The following is a 14,825-nucleotide window of genomic DNA, read 5'->3' on the forward strand; positions in this document are numbered from 1 at the left end:
AGAGGAGGGGAGAGGGGTCAAGTGCTGCGGGCAGAGGTCACAGCAGGTCCGTACAGGAGGTCTGCAGGGGTGAGGGAGAAGTTCAGTGAACTGAAAGAAGCTGAGAGTGTGGAGCAGGAAGTACAAGGCCGAGGAAGATGATGCACTTGGGAGTGGCTCCAACCGACTTTCCTCCCTTCACCCACTTGCTCCCTTTCAAAGAGAAGAGAATTTAATTTAGAAGAATCAGGTTTTATTTAGTGATGTGAACATTAAGAATTTGCCTACATGGATGAAATATTCACAAAGGACTTGATTATTCACACTCATACATACAGAGGAAGTCTGCTGAATAAAAAACGCTCCTTTACCCATCCAAGCTGCTGTCGGGGACAGCAAAGGGCCTGCCTGTTCCACAGCAGTCTTCAGTCTTCATGAATGTTGAAAAGCTTTGCTACTTCGTTGAGATCTTCATGTTCCTCACCGTCCTTAATGATCTGAGGGACAGAGGAACAAGGAGCGTGTGGGCTGGGCCGCACACCAGGGCAGCCGGGGCCAGTCGCCACTTCACACTGGGAGGGAGTTGTGGGAATGGCTTTCTACGAAGCCCAAGTGAGCATATGCCAATGCCCATGCTACCCGGCCATGTCCTGAGTGAAAAAGAAACATACCCGAGCCAAGGCGATACCTTTGTTCTGCTCAGACACAGTCTGACCTGGGTGGACAGTGCGTGGCAGGACATCTGACAAAGTCACAGGGACGGTTTCCGCCCACACCTCCCATCTTCCTCTCAGAGCTCTGACGGGCACCTACCTTCCTTGCTATTGGCATTCGGTTGAAGATGTTCCACAGCACGATTCCCACCACCACTTTGTCCCTGAGGTAGAAGATGACGCCTTTGCCGTAGTCCTCCCCTTGGGCAGGGGCCTGGGGGACTACAGGGTTGCTGGGAGGAAGAGTGATTTCTGAGGCCTCAGACTCTGTCTCACTCTCTGATCGGATACCAGTCCCTGTAGCCAATCCCCAAAACAAACAAGCAAAGTCAAAACAAAACAAAGTCAGTTCTTATGAGCTTGGAAATTCTAGAAGGCAAGTATCTTTCAACACCTGCTTCAAGCTGCTTCTAAATGATTTGTTTTTCTATGCCACCTCAGTAAACACTGGCCTATTCCAGCCCCTCTCCATTGACAAAGCCAACAAAAGCTCTTCCTTGCCAGCTCCTGGGCACTGGGTCAGTCTGACCCCAAACTTCCTATCTCATTTTCAATTTACATTACGGATATTTCCTGGGATCTTTTTTCAAACTACAGAAGACTTGCTCTTGTTCCCTGAGAAACATTCTAGTGCTACATGGTCAGTACAACAGCCACTAGTCACATACAGCTATTCTAATTAAAATTAATTCAAAATTGAAGTTTATTTTAGTTAAAATTAAATAAAATGTAAAATTCAGTTCCTCATTTGCACTACCCACATTTCAAATACTAAAGAGCCACATGTGGCTAGTGGCTAATGTATTGGACAGAGTAGAGATAGAACACTGCCATCATAGCAGAAAGTTCACTTGGATGGCACTGCCAGAGACACTCTGGCCAAAGCAGAAGGCACTTCCATATGGAAGAACCATATGGAAGTGTTTCCTCCTGTGCAGGGTGGTGGCAACAGCCTGGGGAGAGGGCATTTTGTCTTCTGGGAACAACCAGGCCTCAAGTAATACTGCCCAGTGGAGAGAGTAGTGACCTGTAGTTTATAAACACCTACTGTATAAGTCCCTGGGTCCCCCTCCTGGATCCACTTCCCAGGAGAGGTCCGAATTAAGGAGTGGGTATATGTAATCCACCTAGATTACACAGGAAAAGGACCTCGTATCCATATAATGTCTTGCTTTCTCCTTCTTAAAGAACAACTTGTCCTTGAAATGCCTCTAACAAGAGGACACAGAGGTTAAATAACTTCAGCCAAGGTCACGAAGGGAGAGAGAAGAGACCTAGGAGTTAATGAAAGAGATGTGTGTCGGAGAGAAGTTCATTCCGAGAGGTGCCTCCCGTCTAGAGAAAACCCGCTATTAAGATCTGACAAATGGAATTAGAGGCAGCTCAAGGACTACTCAGCCCAGTTCTTCACTGTTCAGGGCCCAAGGAGGGGAGCAGGTCCCAAACTAAGGTTCTCAGGCCTAGTTCTTGGGATCAGCAGGAAGCAAAAAAAAAAAAAAAAAAAAAAAAAGCCATTGAAAAAGTTCAGGTTTTCTTCATCACGCAGGTCTTCCTAGTCCCTCGGGACAAACTAGACTTACAGAGTCGTTGAGTTAGCCACCGTCCAAGAGTCCAAGAGTCTAGGACGACACCCACAATCCACAATATCTATGCTTTGACCAGGATACCTGATTTTGCCAGCTCTCAGACCACTAAAGAGTGAGGACTTCGGGTTTGGTTTATTTTAAAGCACAACATGAAGAGAGGCTTTCACTGACAGTTCCCTCTGGCCAACACAGATACCCCTTGTTCAGGAGGATTTGGACCATGGTTTCTCAACACTCTTCCAAGAGAAGTGGTTGGGCTTCCTTACCTGACTGCTCTGTGGCAGATTTGGGGTTGTCTTGTGCGGTTGCTTTTGCAAAAACGCCGACTGTGGGCAAACTACTGTCCACAAGACCAATAGCTTCATAGCCAACATCGGGGCCCAAATCACTCCTAAGGAAGGAGAGAGAAGAGGGTGTTCTGTCAAAGGACTGTAAAGGATGGTGCGGTAGAACGTTTCCGCTAAGGCACCACACTTTCATGCCAACCAAAGAAACTGGTATGTGCCACAGCAAGAGAAACGCCAAACTGATCTGTCGCCTGCTAGGACATCTGGGGACAATTGTGAGAAAGCACAATTATTCCAAACAGGTTTTATTTTCCTAACAAGCCACTACGCATATCACAGATCCATACAATGATCTACACTTTCTTAAATTTAATCATTAATTTTTACCATATCACATTTGGGGGGGGTGGGTTCCCCACATTTACTATTCACTACCTTCCTTTACTCTTTTTAAAACTGCCTTTTTGAAACTTTGAAGAGTGCTCCATATTTATGGAATGCAGAATCTGGGGTATTTTGTGGTTTTATTAACTGACAATATTTCCTCTTAGCCTTCAATTTTCAAGGCTGAAGTGCTTTCTATAAAGTGGCACCTTCACTCACTTGGTCATTTTATTTTCATTGTTCTTCTTGGAAACTTTTCCTATCATCATCATGCTGTTTTTAATACGCTAGGAACTTCACAGAATACTTGTGGCACAGACACACTATGGTTTTGTAATCATCCAAGCTACTTGAGATGTTTTGTTTCTGGTGCTCTACATTTTGTTATCTTCTTGGCCACAGAAGCTCACTGGACTGGTGTCTTCAGGGAACAGTCTACAATGACTTCTTGGATTCCGTTCCTGGAACCTAACTGATAATTGTACAGCTACGAACTACTTTTTTTCCTAACTGCATTATCTTACACGTGTTGACCCTGAAAGCCATCTGTTATGTTTTTTGCTGCCCACTCATGAAACTGTGTGTGATCGTCTTAAAATGTACTCCCATCAGCTGAGAATTTCCCCAACAGAAACTGCTTAGAGGCTTCTGAAACCCTGAAGTTTTATGTACCCCATCTTTCACATCAACAAGATGAGAGTGGGCCAAACAGGGCCAGCTCCAGTATTCAAGAATGTCCATTGAGAACTTTCTACTACCCAGAGAGCTGCCTATATACGTCTGACTCTGAGTTGCTGATCTTAAGGGTTACATATGAGTGAGCTGCCTTTTTTGTCAGTAGGTTGGGCTCAGCAGAATTAGCAGCAAAGAGCAAATAAAATATACTGCTGTCTGTATCTAAGAGCACACTTTTGTACTACCTACTGTAGCTCGAACTCTGAGCTATTTTAGCAGAAGTGCTGATGCCATTTCCATTCATTCACCTAGTCTAACTTATGTCAGATGGAACCCTTTTGCCAGAAGATGGCTCGGGGGTAGGATGCGTGGACACGAGATGGAATTTTTTCACCCTCTGTATGAAGCTAACTGGCCCACCAGGAAACCAAAGCATATAACTCTGGTTCCATTAATTCTGTGTTCTGACCAATTGAGTCCTCAAGGCACAAAACTATTACCAGAACATTGACTGATGCCAGTACGGCTTAGCAGCTCCAGTCATATTTTCTCCAGCCAATCTTCCGCTCACAACAGCGTGATCATGGTGCTCCACCCGCCTCCTACCCAACTTTATATCGTAGAAACATGCAGCATCTCCTGCCTTTGGAGACAAATACATTACGTGAGCACATGATAAAAAAGCAAGTTAAGGACAGAACATACACTTTGGGGGCTCAAAAAATGCTTGTGATGTTAACTAATGATTTCCAACCACAGGCCAGAATCATACCTACACTACCAAAAACAGTTGCGCTTCCATTTTTACAAAAACCATTCTATGCTTCCACAAAGTTACCCTTAATCGTCCATGCTCCAGCTTACACCTATTTCTTCTCATTCTGCCCTCAGCAGAAACAGGATATTTAATAACCATGATTTGCAGAATATTCTTTCCTGTGTGGAATCCAGTTTTTAGATGTGACTGCCTCTTACCTAGACATCTTTTCCAAGATAAAATTTTTTTGGTCATTCACTATTCATTCATTAATTCAACAAGTATTTACAGAATACTTACTCTGTACAAAGCATTATACTGTCTGGGCTGCAGAGACACGCCCGACATAGACCTTGCCCATGAGGAGTGTATAAGTGAGTTGAGGAAGGTGTGGCACTCTTCCTCACTATGGTGTACCCTGCCAGAGGTACGCAGTGAGAGAGCTCAGTGTTTCAAGCAGAGAGAGAACCCCCGGCTGGAGGTGAACAAGGCCAGCTTCACAACGGATGTGGTATGGGAGCTCTCTCACCCTTTGTTCATCTTTGTGGCTATTCAGACACCCCCAAAGCAACCTAAAAATCCAACATGTGAGCAATGGCGAGATAAACTCTGAAATCCACCTAATGGAATATTATACAGTCGTTACACTGCTTATGGAATCTGAAGCAATGTGGAAAAAAACTTACATTCGAATGTTAAGTGAAAAAGAAAATACAAATGTTTATACGTAGTATGCTCGCCATGACTGTCTACAACAAAGAAAAAAACTATGCGCGAGAAAGTGAAGGGAAGAAACTACACCTAAACATCAGTGGTTGCTGCAGGGGAATGTCCCTTTCTCCTTTTTGCCTGTGTTTTTCATACTGAGCATGTACTGCTTTTATAACAATTTTTTAAAATCCAGTACACTGTAACTTTAAAAAAAAAATCTTTACGGGAAAAACACCCTGCAAAGTTCCTATGTCTTCAGTTGCAGAGTCCATAATCAAACACAATACACTTGTAATGATCTAACAATAGGGAAATTACCTCATGGTTCCTACATACTATAGTCTTGTTTGTGTCATAACAGATTTTTAAAAACAGCTAAAAATAGTACTCAAGGAAAATGAAAATGGAGTAATTTTCCTTTCCAGAGAATGTTATAAAACTGCCTCATCCTCCATTCCCTGGACTCGTGTTCAGGCAAGGGAATAGAAGATCAGTCTGAAAGCTGCGCACACGCCTGCCAGGGTCATGTTGATGGCTGCTGCCAACAGTGGAACCAGGAGAGACCTACTCCTGTGGGCACGAACACTGTTCATTTCCTTTTCCATGAGCCTGCGGCATGAGGCCAGACCTGATCTCGTAAACCAAGCAGTTCACGAGTTTCTGCTCTCCACCCTCAGCTTCCAAACATGCTGACCCTATTTGGGTGAGCTGCTGCCGAGCCTTCACACACCACCGGGCAGACCTGCTCCCAGGCCGGGACCAAGGCACCGTGCCTGGTCAGGCTGTCATTGCATACTTACCACCCAGATGTTAGAGCGGGCCTGGAGCTCTGCATTTACACGGAAGCCACCAAAATCAGAGTCTATCTCCAGTCCGCCAGTCTTGGCCAACTCAACATTGGGCTCCAGGCCCACGGCTGCCACTATGTGGTCAGTTTCTACCTGAGGACAAAAAGAATTCAGTCAATTATTACAGTTTCCTCATATGCCTATGAACCCAGCGACTGTAAATCACAGTCACAAAAAAAATCACAAAAAATCGGGGCTTTACAAAAAAAAAAAATCATCGGGTAACTCTGGTCAAAAGATTTTAAGTTCCATTTCATAAAGTGTCACCCCTCCACACATACATACCCGCTACCATCTGAACAGAAATCTGCCACCCGAGGAAGGCCTCAAAAATCTGTGACACACATAGGAAGAGGCTATGGGAAATGGTTCCCAGCCGGCTACTCTGGCTCTCATCATTCTTCTTTTAGCAAAAGACAGTTCATTAAGAAAATTATGACAGGTTAATGGCGACTGCCAAGACAACTAATCTACTGGTATCAAATGAAGGAGTGAGAATGAGGAAAGGGCAGAGCACGCTTGGAAGGTGTTCTGGCAGCCTGTCTTCCCCTCCTTACCTTCCGGCCATCTTTCAGCTTGATGAGTAACCTGCCACCGCCAACTCCAACTGATTGCACAATAGCACTGGGCAGCACCTTAACCCCCTCTGTAAAGGCAAACGAGACCTGAGGCTGAGCCTGTGAGCCTACCACCTTCGTGACAACCAGAGAAGCTGATGAGAGTAATCATTAGTACGTAGGCAACCTTGGAGAGCCACAGGCACCCACGCCCACAGTTCACTTCCAGCACTTCCAGGAATCTGGTGTGTCAGATTCAGAACACCTACATGAAGCTGGCTGACATGAGAATGGTGGAAATTTTCATCGGGCAGCTGGTAAGGCTTATAGACAGAGGGTTCCCAAAGAAGCAAGTTTTGCCTTAGTCTTCACTCAAGGCAAGAGTGGGAGCATATGGAAAGAGTGTCTCTACCTTGCCTGACTTTTTCCATGGTCCAGTTGCTGAGGTATTCGGGGAGGATCTTTCCCATATTTCCTTTCTCAGGGAAGAGCTGAATCACTTCTGTGCCCGAGGCTCGAGCTGGGAAGAAGAAACAGAGTAGGTATAGTGGAGGCAAAAGTCAATCCTAGAAGACAGGAAGAGAAGTAAAGGAGCCGCAGGCAGCCGTCTACTAAACACAGGGCAATGCCGCGACCCAGGCCAGAGCGCACACTTGTGGGGCACTAGGGCACAAGGGCATCCACAAGGCAAATACAACAGATGCCAGAACTTGTCCCTGGATTCAACTACATACTGTGAACTCAGTGCACTTATACTTAGGCTTACACAAGCGCCTTGCAAGCTCTGAATAGTAAGCACCCTCCCGAGAAGATGCCCTGATTTCACACAGCTGAAAAATAACATTAAGAAAAAAATGGTTGCCATGAAACATTCAAACTGGAACTCACAGATCTGTCAAGCTGGGAACCATCATGTATCTGAAAGAAGTCTTTGACTTTTACAGGGAGCAGCAGTTCAAAGATACATACAGTTCTGTAGTCTACATTGCCCCTACCATCTTAATAACTCACTTTCCTTAATATTTTATTTCTAAGGAGTCCTGGCCTAGAGGCGAGAGGAAAGGAAAAAGGAAAGAAAGCGGCACTGCTCAGATGACAGCTTTTCGATCACTAAGGCATCCCTCATCAGACCTAAGCTCAGTGATTAGTTTTTCACCATGTAAACCTTAATCAAACTCTTTCTACTGATCCTGGTAAATGCATCTCTGAAAAGCATGTGATATAAGACCAGAGAAAGAAAATCGAGGTCACTCCCCAATACTCACCCTTTCGGCCAAGAGCACAGGCCAGTTCGCTACCAAGGAAGCCCCCACCGATAATTGTAATCGACTTGACTTCCCGGGAAATCTTCTCTAAGGTTCTAAAGTCTTCAATCTGCAGGATCACACACGTTTAGTCCATTGATTTCCCAAAGGGGCATAGGATGATAATACCAGGAAATAGTTTTGTTAAATCCTTGACAACAATAATTTGCACACAAAATCTTCTCCTTGTATAAAGTGGCTCAATTACAGCCTCTATTTTATTGATGTAAATTTCTTTCTCCAATGTAACACTCTTTCTAATAACAGTGGTTCTCAACTGGGGGCAGATATACTCCCCCTCCCCCAGGGGACATCTGGCAATGTCTGGAGACATTTTTGGCTGTCACAACTAGAGTGGGGAGATACTAGTTGAAGCTAGTATGTAGAGTCCAGGGACGCTGCTGAACACCCTACAATGCACAGGACAGCCCCTCACAACAAATGGTTATACGGCCCAAAATGCCAATAAGTGCCAAGGTTGACAAACCTTGTTGTATCAAGAACTTAAAGGACAGTACAAACCTTTTCCGACACCCATAGCGGTGGCTGAAATTTTTCAGCAGTTTTCATAAGTAAAGCATGGTGTTAAGAAGCAATCCCCCGCTTCCTTTTTCGCTTAGGTACTCTTAACTTTCCCCCTAAAGTCTCTACAATAGCACTTGCAGTGAAAAATGCCAAGAGGCTATAAGGAGTTCCAACGACTCAAATGCATCAGGAGAAAACAACTATGGAAGGGCAATCGAAGGAACTATAGCAAGCAATAAAAAACACTAAATCTGTTTTTCTCCTAGGAGCTCAAAACCCTTGAGTGAGGTATCTGAGGTGCAGGGAGAGGAAGTGACTTGCTCAAGGCCAGATAACAAGCCTGTAGAAGAGCCATAGTTAGAACTTCAATCTCCCAATTCCCCGGGTGGGTACTTGGGGACCACAAGATTATGCTACCTCTTCAAAACTGCCACAACGAAAGCACTAAAGCTGACAATTACCTTTCTGAAAAGTGTTGTCCTACTCTTCACCTCTGCTCCAGCCCTGTCAATGGCAGACAGACTTCTTGGCGTGCCTCCTGGAAATAAGAGGAGAAAAATCCTTCAGCCCAACGAGCAGGAGCTAGCCCAAACAATCCCCCCACAAAGGTGGTGCTGTGGTGTGTGCTGCTGGTGTCACAGTGGCATCAACAGGATACAAGGCTTTGTTTTCCCTCCACTCGCCCCACAGTGGGCTTTAATCAATTTCCTTTGAAAAGCAGATTTGAGAGTATCTCTTCAAAGGGCCCACCATTCCCACAGATGGCCAGAAGCCCTCACTTTTTGCTCCCGTTCTCGTCTACTTTTTCATGAGGATTCACCAGAAAGCACGGCTATGTTTGTTTAAGCAACTGCATCCTTCTCCTCTCTTGATTTCTGATTGGAACTGGCAATGAAGCCATGAGGTTATATCACTTTCAGGACACAGGGCAGAGGGCAGAAGGCAAAGGCTAAGCAGGGAGAGAAAAAAGAAAGGCAGTCCTCTTCAGTACCCACCCGTCATGCCTTTACCAGAAGAAACAATACGCATAATCCAGACGGGCAACTGATCAGATGCTTGTAGTTAGCCAAGCTTTGCACCAAGAGAAGACACCCACTTCAGAGTCTGGGTTTCAGTTTTCTTAAGATTAAGTAATGCCTTTATACTAAAACTTGAATGAGCTGTATCAGGGAATAAAGCCATCTCCAGAAATACTCACCTGTTGCAATCAAGCACTTTTCATAGGTTATTTGAGAGCCATCATTAAGTTTTGCCACATTGCCTCTCACATCCAGCTGTACTACCTGGTACAGTCAAACACATACACACACAAAAAGATAGAAATTGGCTTTAAAATTTTTTACTGAGATATACAACATAAAATTCACCATTTTAAAGTGTACAGTTCAGTGGGTTTTAGTATATTCATAAGGTTGTACAACCATCACCACTATATAATTCTGGAACATTTCCATCACCCCCCAAAGGAACCCTGTACCCATCAGCCCAATGAGAAGAGCTAGTTCTTGACCTAAGGTGATCCTTAAGAAACCATTTCTAGGTAATCACTGGCACTACAGTTTCTGGTACCCAGTTTCTTCAAGTAGTCATGATTTCCTAAGCAGCCAACATTAGAGTTAAGTCCCTACTGTCCCAAAGTTCCTGCCCAATTTGTGGAAATGGAGAACAGGGACAGACTTTTCTGCCTGGCTCTTTGGGACCCTTACTTCTTTAACAACTCTCCTACATCCTCAACAGCTTTGCAGGATGCTTTCTCCAACTTCTAGCTTTCACTAAAACTGAGCCCGTTCCCCCCGCCCCCAGGAAAGCTCATACATAGACTGCTCACTCACCCAAATTCCTCCCCATCACAAGGAGAGGGTGTTGGCTGCTGGTGGTTCCAAGTTATTCTTGTACTATCATCCCCTCTGAAGGACACCGACATATATCCCTGCAAATCAGTGTTATCCAGCCTCCTCCTGGTCACTCCTCATTGACTGAAGTCCTTGGCAGCTGGCTTATACTTCTCCTCTGAGCCACATCTAGAATCCTATCTCTTAAACTTCTCCTTCAAACATCTCACTCTTTGGTCCTTCAAACATCTCACTCTTTGGTCACAATTTTCCATTCTTCCAGCTTTCTCTCGGTTCCACCGTCACCTATCCTTGCTTTTGATTTTCTCCATTTATCCAGTGGGCTGTTCCATTCCAACTAATCTGGGCCAGTAGTAGATCATCCAAACTGTGCTCTTGCCAGCATCCCTAATTTCCTTGCACCCTGCTCCTTAGGGTGAAAAGCTTGAGCTCTGCAGTCAGAGAGACTGGGGTTCCTGGCTCTGCTCTACTCCTTATGAGCAGTGAGGCCATTCATTCAAGACATATTTATTAAGCACCTAGTATGTGTCGGGCACTGTGGTAAGTGCTGGGGACACAATGTTGGGAAAAACAGATACCTTCCTGCCTTCAGAGTGTAGTAGCCAAGATAGACAATTTAACATGTACTACAATCAAGAGTGAAAAATCAAGTGAGAAATGCTCTAAGAAGGACAGTACAGGTAGCGCTAGAAACATATGCCAGGTGCACTCAATCGGGTTTTCCGGGGTGGAGGGGTGGGGGTGGGCAACGACATAAACTGAGATTGGATGGGTGCGCAGCTTCCCTAGCCACCTTTGATTTGTCCTGGGTGAGATCCCTCTTCAATCCAACCCCTGTACTCAACCCTCAAACTGCTCACTCTCAGATAACCACCTGGTGTCCTAGTTTATTGCAAAAACAAGTAAAGCCATCAGATGTGATCTTCCTCAGCTTCCCGTACGGATTCCCACCTCCCAACGCCCAAATAAAAACTTTACTTCCTTTCTTCCAGCTTCTGGGATGAGGTGGCCTTTCTGTTCTGTTTCTATGCCTGACCCCCATCCCTTTCTTTCTCTCCCAGAACATTCCCCTATTAGTCACCTGCTCATTCCCCCATCTCTCTCCTGACATCCTACCCCTCAGCCCACTGACATGTTTAAGTCTGTCCCATCCTAAATGTCCCACCTTTGATTCTATGTCCTCCTCAAGCTTTTGTCCAATGTCATCTCCGTTTTGTCATTTAAACTTTCTGAGAGAGAAGTTTATCTTCTTTTCTAACTTCACGATGATATCTGAGCACCTAAATGTAATGGGTCATTTTATGATTCTTTTTTAGCAGATTCTTTTGCTGCGGTAATACTATGGATCACATCCTGCTTCTTGAAACTCCAACCTTGGCCCCTGCCCTGGGTTTTCCTCATCCTATGCTTTTAGTACTTCTTTCCTAGCCTCCTTTTTGGACATTTTTTCTTAAGCCCGTTTCCTGAAATTTGGGTTCCTCAGGGTTCCATCTTTGCCTCACTCCTTTTCTGACTACCTCAGTTCTCCACGGGAGGCCTCACCTACTCTCGTCGTTTCAAACCCTACTCACACGTGGATGATTCCCAACTCTGTATCTGAGCCCAGAACCCTCCTCTGAACATTACAGTCATGTATCCAACTGCCCTTAGGACATATCCACACAGATATTCCATTTAATACTTAACAGTCCAAAACGAAATTTTATGTCCCCCTTAAACTAGGTCTTCCTCTTGCAATGTCTCTCTCAGCTGGGGGTGTACCACCATCTACCACACAAGCTGGAAATCAGAAAGTCATCTTTGCCTCCCCCTCTCCCTCACGTTCTGCCTCCAATCAGTTGCCACCACGCCCTACCAAGTTTGCCTTTTTGCCGTCAGTCTGTTCCCTGCTCTTCACCACCTTTCTGTTAGGAAGCTATACAATGATGTAATTAAGAGCTTGGGCTCTGGAATCAGAATTCTCCATTCAGAGAGATCTGGGCTCAAATTCTGTCTCCACCACTTATTAACTATGTGATCTTGAGCAAGTTACTTAACCTCTTTTTCATCTCAATTTCTTTCTCTATCAAATGAAAATAATAATAGTACCTACTTCGTAAGATTATTGTGAGGGTAAAATGATGTAATACACGTAAAGCACTTAAAAAAACTATGCTTACTTCACCTTCTTCATCATCATCATCACCACCACCACCACCACCACTACGGCCCTAATTTGGGCTCCCATCATCTCTCACCTGGATTATTATAATCGTCTTCAAAATGGTTTATCTCTAATCTTATTCCCCTGAAGACCATCTTCCTCACAGCCAACCGAGTGATTACTTAAAATTCAATCCAACTGTTTTATATCCTTGTTTAAAACTCAACAGCTCCTCAGTGCCAATGCGATAAAACTCAAGCTCTTTCACACGACAGAGCTCTCAACGATCAGACCCCGCACGACTTCTCAGTTTCATCTCCTGCCACTCCTTAACTTTCTGCTCTGTCGGCACCTAGCTGCTTGTGTTCCCCTGCACCAAACATGCTTTTTCATACCCTTGTGCCTTTGCTTATGCTATTCTTTTTTACTTGAATGCTTTTCACTTTTCTCTAATCTGGTGAATGCTTCTTTGCTCCATAAGATTTCTCATTCTGTAAGACTGCCTTCTCCAGCAAGCCTTTCCTGAAACCATCGTTATACTGGGCACACTTCCCAATAATTCCCACAGTATACTGAGTTTCTTTCTTACTTCAAATCTGTGTTATGATTATCTGTTCATGTTTCTGCCTAATACTGCTAGCCCCTGGAGGACAGGGCCTGTGTGCTATTTACCCATAGGTGATACTTAATACATAAGGTCTTCTTACCAGCTTATCCACAAACCCATATCCACCTTCTCTGCCTAACATCCCCTTATAGGAGAAGTGGGCCTATCCCTATCAAAGGTCAATGCCTCCACTTGTGCTCTGGATCCCATCTACTCTGGGCTTTGCGCCTTCTGATAACCCTTCCCTCTCTACTGGAACATTGCCATTAGTTTACAAACACACTCTAGACCTCCCTCTTGTTAACAAAAACAAAACATAACACAACAAAACAAAACCCTCCCTGGACCCTAAATGCCCTCCAGTAACTGCCCCCAGTATTCAGGCACTCAACTTTGTAAAGTCTAACAATATTTTCCATGCTGATGCCATGCCTGAATTATTTTACTATCCTGAATAATATACATTTGTCAATGTCTTGCCATCAATAATCCCAAAGAAATGTTAGTGTGGAAAAACAGGAAGAAGAAGGAAAGGCAGAGGAGCAAATCAGAAAAAGGAACAGCTTCAGAGTCACGGTCCCCAATGATCTGACTTCCCCGGGAAAGTTTAGCTAGCCTGCTACTCTAGGCTTGAGACTAGTGCTTTCCCCAGGAAGACACACTAATTAGTGTAGACTGGCAATATTAAACCTAAAATGACTTGATCTTTCTTTGATGAACTACAATGGCAGGACAGACATAAATGGTAGTGGGAATACAAGTCACCATGTTTGCTGCCCACATGGGCAGATAGGTGGAGCCTGACAAAGGAAGCAGCCTACTAGCTCACCTTCTTCCCAGTGAGGACGGCCACACCACCATTCTCAATGTGAGGCAGCTCCTGAGCAGAGACATAGAAAGAAGGTGGCTGGAAATATATGCTGTACGGAGAAAAGGGAAAAAATGTTATAAGTACCTGGAACTGCTATCAACTTCCCCCAGAGCTTTAGTAAAATTGCTTCCACCATGGAAAACTTTTAGGAACATTTTCTAAAGTAAGTCTCCAAGGCCACTAAATCCTGATCGCGACTTACTTATACAGAGGTGTTTTACACTAGTGAGTCTCAACTGGGAGCAGTTTTGCCTACCGGGGACATTTGACAATGTCTGGATACATTTTTGGCTATAATAGCTTTGGGGGAGGATGCTTCTGGTATCTAGTGGGTAGAGGCCAGGGATGCTGTCAAACATCCTACGATGCACAGACAAGGCCCCCAAAACAAAGAATTATCCAACCCTAAAGGTGAGTAGTGCCGAGGTTGAGAAACCCTGCTCTGGATTTAGGTTCCTTTCAAAGTTAGAACACGAGGAGTGTCCAAGGAGCTGGTATGCACATCCACCCAAACGAGCTGTCCAGAATGGCACTGGTCAGTGGACAACTAGGTCTAGCTCCTGAGATGATTTTGCCTCAAACAGTAGACAGTAACCATGAAATATTAATTAAGGGATGGATAACATAACTGGAAGTATGCATCCTGCCTGAGAAGAGGACATGATAATACGAGTGAGGGAGGCAGGTAGATTTATAAAATTTAGTCCAGTGTCAAAGGGATCCATTAATGAGAAAAAAAATTGATACCCAAAGAACATGGTACTGGACTCAGGAGATCCAAGGAGTCTTTTAAAAGGAAAGGGCTTCTTGACTTGTATTTCCAAGTCTCTCATGCAAACATTTAAATAGAGGTTCTTCCTTACAGTGTTCCCACTATATACCCCCAATTCTGAGTGCCTCCTAGGGCATCCAAGGAAGTGCCACCGAACAGTTTTTTTTTTTTTTTTTTTTTTTTTTTTTTTTTTTTTTTTTTTTTTTTTTTTTTTTTTTTTTTTTTTTTTTTTTTTTTTTTTTTTTTTTTTTTT

The 14,825-nt window shown here is 44.3% G+C and overlaps 1 protein-coding gene across 1 annotated transcript in view; it reads right to left on the reverse strand.

The window, feature by feature from the left end:
- Positions 1-210: 210 nt before the first annotated feature.
- The window catches only part of AIFM1 (apoptosis inducing factor mitochondria associated 1), a 28,153-nt gene continuing 13,538 nt past the window's right edge, over positions 211-14,825 (reverse strand). Inside the window, exons 6-16 of the mRNA XM_024758968.1 lie at positions 13,759-13,849; positions 9,525-9,609; positions 8,788-8,864; positions 7,763-7,871; positions 6,910-7,017; positions 6,498-6,586; positions 5,893-6,033; positions 4,125-4,267; positions 2,545-2,669; positions 793-989; positions 211-476 (exon numbers count right to left, since the gene is read on the reverse strand). Coding sequence (XP_024614736.1) covers positions 405-476; positions 793-989; positions 2,545-2,669; positions 4,125-4,267; positions 5,893-6,033; positions 6,498-6,586; positions 6,910-7,017; positions 7,763-7,871; positions 8,788-8,864; positions 9,525-9,609; positions 13,759-13,849 — 1,237 coding nt within the window. The 3' untranslated portion in view covers positions 211-404. The remainder of the gene's footprint in view (positions 477-792; positions 990-2,544; positions 2,670-4,124; positions 4,268-5,892; positions 6,034-6,497; positions 6,587-6,909; positions 7,018-7,762; positions 7,872-8,787; positions 8,865-9,524; positions 9,610-13,758; positions 13,850-14,825) is intronic.

The sequence above is a fragment of the Neophocaena asiaeorientalis genome, unplaced genomic scaffold (assembly GCF_003031525.2).
Source record: "Neophocaena asiaeorientalis asiaeorientalis breed wild unplaced genomic scaffold, Neophocaena_asiaeorientalis_V1.1 scaffold1097, whole genome shotgun sequence".
NCBI lineage: Eukaryota > Metazoa > Chordata > Mammalia > Artiodactyla > Phocoenidae > Neophocaena > Neophocaena asiaeorientalis.